At 53.6% G+C, this 9,223-nt stretch overlaps 1 protein-coding gene across 1 annotated transcript in view; it reads left to right on the top strand.

Moving 5' to 3' along the window:
- The window catches only part of IGSF9B (immunoglobulin superfamily, member 9B), a 105,450-nt gene that overhangs the window by 92,986 nt on the left and 3,241 nt on the right, over window positions 1–9,223 (top strand). The window contains exons 20-22 of the mRNA XM_010002891.1: window positions 8,342–8,403; window positions 8,595–8,716; window positions 9,091–9,211. Of these exons, the coding sequence (XP_010001193.1) occupies window positions 8,342–8,403; window positions 8,595–8,716; window positions 9,091–9,211 (305 nt within the window). The remainder of the gene's footprint in view (window positions 1–8,341; window positions 8,404–8,594; window positions 8,717–9,090; window positions 9,212–9,223) is intronic.

The following is a 9,223-nucleotide window of genomic DNA, read 5'->3' as shown; positions in this document are numbered from 1 at the left end:
CCGCTCCCCCCCTCCTCCTGGCTTCCCCCACCCTGCCTCACCTGCTCCCTCCCACCCCTTCCCCACCATCACCATCCCAACTCGTAGGGTCTCTCTGGGCGTGCTGCAGCATCCCTTTTGGAGATGGCATCCTGCGGGCTTTGCTAGGAAGAGGCTGGTGCCGCGGGTTGCATGGCCGCTGCCCGAGGGAGCCGGGTTTTAGGCAGGCGACCTTCACGCTTGCCTCCTCCCTGGCTCCTCCCTCGGGAAGCTGGGAGCACCTGGGACTCAGCCTGTGTGGGTCACCTACCAGGTGTGCAAAGACCTGGCTTGTGTAGGTAAGTGTCCTGGTGTCACTGGCAGTTGTTTCCTCTTCTAGCTGCTGGCTCTTGGCTTTCTTCGAACGTTAGGGCCGCCGCGCCTCTGTCTTCCTCCTCTTCCTTCCCGCGGAGTCTAGAGAGCTTTAATGCATGACAGAAACAGCTATCACGGTCACCACCCCACCTGCAAAAGGGATGCTGCAGCCCCGGGACGCGGGCAGGGAGAGATCAAGGACTTAGCCACACCAGCAGCATGTCAGGAGAGGAGGAAAAAATAAAAATAAACTAACCCCAGCGGAGATCGGGAGGCTGCCGGCACGCTCAGATCCTGCCCCAGAGAGGGATGTGGCTGCACTAGACAAGTAGCGGCTGGTTTTCCAGGTACCAGGGTTGCTCCAGGCAAAAAAAAAAAAAAAGCGTCTCTCTCTTTCTCCTCTCTCTCTTTCTCTCTGTATTCCTCCCCTTTCCCTCCGTCTTTCACAGCACCTTAGACCCCGTAGCTGTGCTTCCGTCCCATCCTTTCGTCTCGCTTCATTTCGGCTTGTTGTCTGGTGGGGTTCAACCCCCCTCCCTGCCCTCCAGCTGGTGGCAGAGAGGAGTCGGGGGGCTGGGGAGCCCAGCCCCGCAGAGCTGGCGCGGTCGGAGGCGTTGGGAGCAGAGGATGTGTTTTGGGGAGGGGGGAGGCAGCGTTCCCACCCCGCAGTGCCCTCTGCATTTCACTCCCGCCCTCTGGTACCTGGAAGCGTTATGGCCATAGGAAACCCCTCCGGCACAGCTGGGGTGCACAGGGGGAAGGAAGGAGGGCTCAGGGGAGAGGATGGGGTGGGAGAGGAGCTGAACCAGCCTGAGATGACTTCTGTGTGCTTCTGGAAAACACAGCTACGGAGCCGTGCAGTTGAGCACCTAGATGTAGGTCCACGTCTCCTAGCTGGGGCACCCCCAGGAGACCCAGCTCCAGGACAGATCCGTGTCAGAGCAGACCTGTTGTCCGTGCTTTAATGCAGTGTCTCCATCCGCTTGATTGATTATTGTTTTCGTTTCTTCTTTTCCTTTCTCTTCCGTTTCTTTCCCCCCTTTCTTCTCCAGCCTCGTTTCATTTGTGTTTCCGTTTGGTTTCTTTCCCTCCTTTTTTCCTTTTGGAGTTGTTGACGTGCTGATGTGTTGCGGAGCTCGGCTCCTTGCGGGTGTTGATAACTGCTTTGTTTTTGATTAATCTCAGCTATCTGGGCAGTGTTGTCGAGACAAGCTTCTCCTCAGCTCAATAGGTAAGGGTGATCCATGTCCGAAAGGATGGTGTGGGTGCTGTGGAGGGTGGCCGGGAGCGGGGCATGAGAGGGGACACGAAAGGGGCTTTTCCAATACCATCTCTTCCTTTAAAGGGGAATAAGGAATCCGAAAACACTAGGAAACACCTCTGGTTGCACAGTCTCTGTGGCTTTTGGGTTTCCCCTCCCAGCAGCACACCACTGCTCCCCTGCCTTCAGGGAGGTGGTAGAGCTGGAGAGCCTGGTAGTGGCAGCCGTGTCTTCAAGGTGGGCTTTGGGATGAGCCAAGCTGCTGTCTCCCCGTGGCCACCCTTCCTTTCTTGGAGGGTGGCAACACGTGGCACCCTTGGCCCTGTCAGGGCTTGTGTGGTGTGAGGGTTGTGCAGTGGTAGGGAGGTGCCTGTTGCAGTGGGGTTGTCCTGGTCAATCCAAAGCAGGAGGAGCTCATGGCCACCCTCTGGAGCCAGGTAGAGCAGCCACATCTGGAGCAACCACCTGCAGGCTGGCACTCCAAAAAGGTTCTCCATTTGCAGTCCAGGACATGGAGAATGGTGTTCCTATCAGTACCTGCATCTGTTTTCTTTTTCCCAAGTCTCCCACGTCATGGAAAAAGGGAGAAGTCTTTTTTACTCTATGGTTGGCAGCAGCATCACTGCATTTTCAGGCTGCCAATGAGGTGTTTGATTGTTCCTGTCACAGGTGCAGTCACAGTAAAAGCTCTCCCTCTCTGAAGTACTCCTTGGAGAAACCTCTAAGACTTCTTCTAACCCAGCTGTACTTAAACAGCCCTAAGCTGATCTTGAAAAACTTCCAAAGAAACACCTCTTGGGCTGTCCTCATGGGGCTGGTTTCCTAGATGGCCATGGGCATCCCTGGCACTGGAATGGAGTAATGGGGAGACAGTTTTCAGACCCTAAAACAGAATGTAATTAAAACTGCTATAGCCAGATGAGATAATAGTAATTCCTGACCCCAAGTGTTGGGAATGCTGATCTGTTTGGTTGTTGGCCAACCTGGATGTGAAAGGAGAGGTAGGATGGTTTCCTACAGGTGGGATGGTTTCTAAGGCCTGGCCATGCCCAAGCTTCCTTAGGACAAGGCTCACAAGAACTTAAGTTTTGCTGCCTTACATGGGAAGAGTCAAGGTCTTGGCCAATGCTCTTCTAACAACCTGAGAAACTGTGTTGGACTGGGAAAGGGCCTCATAAGGGAGAGGTGAGATGCCTAGAGAAGTCAGGTAGATGTTTCCAGAGAGAGGAATCCCTCCAGCTGCCACACACAGCTGTTTGGGGGTAAGGAGAGCAGGAGAGGAAGGAAGGAGTTTTGGATCATGGCATTTGGAACGTGTGCTCCATGGAGGACCCCTCCAAACATCTTGAGCTTCTTCTGTTTACCCCAGCTGATCCCAGAGCAGGGTGTCCCATGAGGAGCAAGGCCAGCACCAAACCTTGGTGAGATCTGGGCTGTGCCAAGACACCTCAAGAAGTGAGGAAGCCCTCAGTGAGGATGTGGCCCTTTTCTTATATTTCTGTGGTGCTTCCCAGCTCTGGCAGCATTAGGGACACAAGTGAACATGGCTTGAGCAGAGCAGAGCTGAGCCCAGGCTTGTGTGTGAGTCTGATGTGGCTGTAGCACAGATCCTGGCTAGCTCCTGTCTCTGGTGCTGGGTGCTCAGGGGGTTTCAGGAGCAGGGTGACATTGCCCAGCAGGACACTTGCTGAGGAGCAGCCATGCATCCTGCTCTGAGATGTGGCTGGGGGTTGGAGTCACAAGAGTGACTCTGGAATAATTATCCCCAAAAAGGGGAAGCCTTTAATAATCTCCCTTAAATCTCCCTTTAATAAGCGAGGAAGCTTGTAAAGAGCCCAGCCAAGTAATTCCTTGATTATTTGGGGTCGTAAAATTGTCAGTGCATGCAGAGCACAGGGATTTGATGCCAGACCAGCCAGATTTCTGTACTGCAGTAATAAAAACTGAGAGGAAGAGAGGGAGAGGCAGCTTTTGGGCTCAGTGGTGGCAGCAGAATGGTGGCTGTTGTTGGGTGAAGGTCATAGAATCATAGAATCATAGAATCTTAGGGGCTGGAAGGGACCTCAAGAGATCATCTAGTCCAACCCCCCTGCCAGAGCAGGGTCACCTAGAGTACATCACACAGGAACTCATCCAGGTGGGTTTTTAATGTCTCCAGTGAGGGAGACTCCACACCCTCCCTGGGCAGTCTGTTCCAGTGCTCTGTCACTCTTACAGTAAAAAAAATTTTTCGGATATTCACCTTGAACCTCCTATGCTCCAATTTACACCCATTACCCCTTGTCCTATCACTGGTCATCACTGAGAAAAGCCTAACTTCATCTCCCTGACACTCACCCCTTACATATTTGTAAACATTAATGAGGTCACCCCTCAGTCTCCTTTTCTGCAAGCTAAAGAGACCCAGCTCCCTCAGCCTTTCCTCACAAGGGAGATGTTCCACTCCCTTAATCATCTTCGTAGCTCTGTGCTGGACTCTTTCGAGCAGTTCCCTGTCCTTTTTGAACTGAGGGGCCCAGAACTGGACACAATACTCCAGATGTGGCCTCACCAATGCAGAATAGAGGGGGAGGAGAACCTCTCTTGACCTACTAACCACACCCTTTCTAATGCACCCCAGGATGCCATTGGCCTTCTTGGCCACAAGGGCACATTGCTGGCTCATGGTCATCCTCCTGTCTACCAGGACCCCCAGGTCTCTTTCACCTACACTACTCTCCTGATGGGCAGTTCCTCCTGATGGGCAGGGGTAAAAAATAAATGCCCTTCCTGAGTTGGCACGAGCAGTTCTCCTAGCTTCTCCCTGGATGCAGCACGCGGGGATTCATCTCCTAATGGGAAAAAGGGGGCTGTCCTCTCCCTGCAGAGGGAAACCCAAAAACCACAGACAAGGCACCAAGCTCCCATGCCCCTTGGCAGAGCAGCCTGCCCTGGGTGGCCCCCTGGCCTCCTTGCTGGGGCAGCGCTGCCGGTGCTGGGAGCTCGGGGGCTTGGCCGTGGAGTAGTGTTGAGTGACAAAGGGACATGGGTGCCAGGCGTGTGGGAGGAGCACTCCTTGCTCCCTGCTTGAAAGAAAACGGGTTCCCCTTTAAAGACTGTCCATGTGCTGATCCTCTGCATGTGTTTCATGCCTCCTCCCGCTTGGAGAAGTTGTGAGTCCGCTTGTCTGAGTGCGTTTTCCTTTTATTTCTGAATTTATTATTATTATTATTTTCTTTCTTTTCAGTCTCTTTAATTTACTTCTATATTTTCTCACTCCTCTTTTTTCATTTATCTTCCTCTCTCCCCTTCCCCTAGCCCCCCGTGACTGTATCCCCCTCTTCCTCTCCAGTCCAGCCCCTTTTCCCTTGCCCTCTCTCCTCTCAGCATGGTGGAGTCCGTTGTGTAGATGAGTTTTGGTGTCTGCAGACCTGTGGAAGGGGACCCCCTTCTGAGGTGTGCTCCCCGCTGTCACCAGCCCACTCCTCCCTCCTTGTGGTGCCTTGGCAGCAGCAGCAGCAGCAGCAGCAGCTCTGGGGTGAGGGTCCATCACTGCTGTGTTTCTCTAGCACCTCTCACGCTGAAGGATCTCAGCGATGCGCCAGTGCCGTTCTGGGATGGAGCAGAGGGGGAATTCCAATTTGCAGGACATCTCATGGGATCGTGCAGGACTTGAGGTGGAGATGGAGCCTTGTGTAGGCAAGTTGAACTCTTTGTCTGGGGAGGATGAAGGGTTGAAAGACACAGTGGCTGGCACATGCTGGGATCTGGTCCAAGTGGATGCTCTAACTGGTCCAAGTGGATGGTCTAACATGTCCAGGCTATTTCTGGATGTCAATGTCTTGACTCAAGATGAGGAGGAGACAGGCAAGATGTGTTGAGATCTTCAGAATGTGAAATATGTGTATTGTGCCCTTGAATCTCCCGGACTCTTTTGAGTAGAAAGAGGTTAGTGATGCTTTCATGGGCCTTCTCCCTTACATCTTTGCTTCCTATGTGGAAAGATGTTTGAAGAAGAGCAGCTGAGATCTGTGTTGGTTTGGTCTTCTCCCCTGGCTATCTCCTCCTGTCCTAGGGCTCTCTGTGGTCCCTCAGTCCTTCTGCAGCCTCTCCAGTACCATGCTTGTTCAGAAGGATTGTCCTTTGAAGACTTCGGGAAGCTGCTGCTGCAGGTGTTTATGATGCCTTGCAGAAGGTTTGCATCAGGAATTCATGTGTTCTTGAAGCTCCTTTGCTTGGCTCTACTCTAAAGTCTCTAGAAGAAGCTTGCCCACCTCTCTGAACCTCTCTTCTGTTGGTCTTCAAGTTCTCCCCTGTGCATGGGCAGCTGCCCAAAATGCTAACTCTGGGGGCAGGAAGAGGCTTTTGGCTGAGCTTAAAATGCAAATTAATTGGCAAGAACTGACGTCCTTTGAAGAAATAAAGGGTGGATAGAGCAGATAAAATGTGGCTGGTGAGTAGCCTGGTTTCATCCTCCTCTGCATCTCTTCTTGCCAGAGGTCAGACAGTATTTATGGTGACACGTGGGTTCAGTGCGCTCACTGTTTATGTTTGTGTGTGTAAATGCAAGTCCAATTACAGAGAACTAGTGGAAATGAGCTTCAGGCAATTTCCTCCTAATCCCTTCCGTAAATCTGTCTAATTTTGACAACATGCCACAGTGGCATCTTACTAGAAGGAAGAAAAGAATGGAAAGAGCAAGAAGCCTTTTACAAGTTGAACTTTACTAACATGAGCAAAGCTGCCTGGGTGGTGGGAGCAGGCAGTGGAAGGAAGATGCCAGGATGGTGGCAGGATCATTGAGCTCACCAAGGTCCAGGGCTTGGCACACATAAGCTCCACAGGAGATGGATGCAGCTGGAGCAGCTGAGGTCACCATTCACCAATGAATGTAACTCCTGTGCAAGTCGTAGAGTGGTAGATATAAATGGGAAGAGCCATTCAAGCCATTGGTTACTGACCATTCAAGAAGGAGTTGCTTCAGGGGAGTCCCATGCTCTTGGCCCTTGGGGTCACTGTGGCCTTACTGTGAGCCAGCATGTGCACAGGGTGCAGCCTGGCTGGAGGGTCCCAAGGGAGCTCAGGGCTGCTCACAGCATCTCTCACAAGAGCCTGGTTGCATGTGGGATGAAGGTGTTTAAGCACTGCAGCTCTAAACCTTGTCTGTCCTACGAGGGAGCTTTCACTTGGATCCAGCCAGCAGGACTACCAGCTTGTCTAATGAATTGCTTCGTCTTTGGCTGATGTACTACTCAGCTGGGAGCTGGAACTGACTCTCCAGGAGCATCCACACCTTGATGTCTCTGTTGTGATGGGAAGCGTGAAAAGGGCTTTTCTCTACCCAGCGTTTGGATTTCTGCTGCTGAGCCTCAGCTGCTTCATCAGTTCACCCTGCACTTCCCTTGGTGCTCTCCAGTGCTGCTAGCAGAACATGTCTTCAAAACAACCCTTTCTGCTTCCCAAGGGGAAAAAATCCCTTGGGACCACTTTGCCTGTGCCGCCCCAGCGGAAGTATCAGCGCTCGGCAGCCGCTTGGGATCCAGAACGTGCAGCCTTGCATTGGGACTGTGCTCTTGGCAGCAAGGGCAGAGGGGACAGCCTGTGGGGTGTCCCCAGAGCCTGAGAGGCTCTACCTGAAACCCAGGGGAGATGAGGAGCTCCAAACTCACCGCAGGTGGACATGCTGTTTGGTCACTGACCTCCCGTGACAGAGTTGCTGGACCAGAAGTGTCATCTCCTCCTTTGAAGGGTAGGACAGGCTGGTTAGAGGCACACAGGTTTAAATCTCCAGGCTTTTCTCTCCTGAACCTTTATTGCAATGAAAGGTGCTTTGTGGCTGCATGCCTTGTCATCTCTGGGTACTTTGTGTGCAGGGTGCTCTGTGATGACTCACATTGATGTGGCCTCTGCTGCCCTGACTCAGCCTTCTCCTTCTGCAGTGTTTGGTGTTATTGGTGCAACTTGGAAGGACATCGAAGTGAAATGGAGAGGGGGAAGGAAATGGGAAAGCAGCAGGAGGGGGGGATGCTGTGATGTGTTAGAGAGGAGAGCTGGACCAACTGGTCTCCTAAGGAGAAGGGTTTCCTCTACTGCTTTGCTTTCCACAGGAGTTGTACTGTCCAATCCTTGGATGGGAAAAAAAGGTACAGCGGAGAAAACAGAGCAAACAAATCCCTTTGCAAAGGGGAGAGCACTTAACCTTGAGCTGGTTCCTGTAAAGACATTCTCAGGGGCTAAGGCTGGAAAACCATCACAACTGCTGGCCCTCCTGCAGGAAAACACCCCTTTGCAAATCCCTTCCTTGTCCCTTGCAGTAAAACCTTGTCAGTGTTTTCATGTTGATGTCCTGTTCAGCTGCTGAGGGGTAGATGTTCCCGTGCTGTTGCGTTTCTATTGTCACTTATAGCAGGGACCTGGGACCGAGGTACTGCTCCCAGCTGTGTTGGCGTGTGCCCTTTGTGTCCCTGTCTGTCATGTGGCTCCTGGTTTGTTGGGTTTTTTTGACTGTGGGAGCAGGGCCAGGCAGGATCTTCCCTCCCTGCTGTTTGTGGCGCCGGTGTTGTCCTCCCCGGGTGGCTCCTGGTGCCCGTCTCGGTGCTGCCGTGCTGCTTCTGCCTGTCTCTTCCTCTCTCTCCATCCCAAGGGGTTTCCCACCACTTCCCAGAAATGCCTTATCGGACATAGGATCTGCCCCATCCTTTTTTGTTTAGCAGTGCTGGCATGGCAGGCAGGTGAGCTGGGGTGCTGGCAGCTCTCTTGTGGGGCCAGCGCTGGACGTTGCTGGTGGGACCGGCCGGGCTGGCGGTGCCCATCAGCGATGCCGAGCAGCCGTGGGGGGACTGGCAGGTACCCCGTGGAGCAGCACACCTGGGTGCCTGGCTTCCTCCTGCCCTGCTTTTTTCACCTTTTCCTTTTCCATGGCACAGCTGGCTGGGATCAACCAAATCCCCCGCCGGGGATGTCCGGAGGCCCGAGCGTGGCCGAGAGCCGCTGACGGCGCGTGTCTGCTTTTCCTTCCTAGAAAACCTCCACCTTCGTCCGGGGACGCTGCTGCACCTGAGAGGCTCGAAGCTCTGAAATACCAGCGGATAAAGAAGCCCAAAAAGTCATCCAAGGGCTCCTCGAAATCCGGAAAACAATCCAGTGAGTGTGAGGACCCCGCGGTCCCCAACAGCGTCCCTTCTGTCCCCCATGGCAGAGTTCAGGCAGGTCCCTGCTGGCTCCAGTGCCAGAAAGGGGTCTCCAGCCCATGCCTGGATGTGTCCCTCACCCCTAGCCCCCTGCAGGGATGGCTGCTGGGATGCTCACCTCCAGGCTGTCCCTCCCCTGCTCCTCCCTGCCTCCAAACCCCTTCCGTGTCCCTCCTATCTTTCTTTTGGCTTTTCTTTCTGAGAGTTCATTGATTAGTCCTGATGCTCCCCTCCTCACCCAGCAGCCAGGGTTGGGGGCCATAACCCCCTCCACCTGCAGCCGCCACCTCAGGTCCCATCCGCCTTCTTTTTCCCCCCCCCTTTTAGATGGCTCTGCCTCCCAGGTTCAGCACCTTCCCAGCTCTCAGGTACTGTGGCCTGACGAAGCTGTCTGCCTCCGCAAGAAGAAGAGACACCCTCGTCAGGACCCCTTCGCCCGCCTCTCGGCGCTGGAGGACGA

Source organism: Chaetura pelagica, unplaced genomic scaffold (assembly GCF_000747805.2).
Source record: "Chaetura pelagica isolate M959 unplaced genomic scaffold, ChaPel_1.0 scaffold38, whole genome shotgun sequence".
Classification (NCBI taxonomy): Eukaryota; Metazoa; Chordata; class Aves; order Apodiformes; family Apodidae; genus Chaetura; species Chaetura pelagica.
The sequence above is the reverse complement of the archived record's forward strand: the minus strand, read 5'-3'. Positions and strand labels throughout refer to the sequence as shown.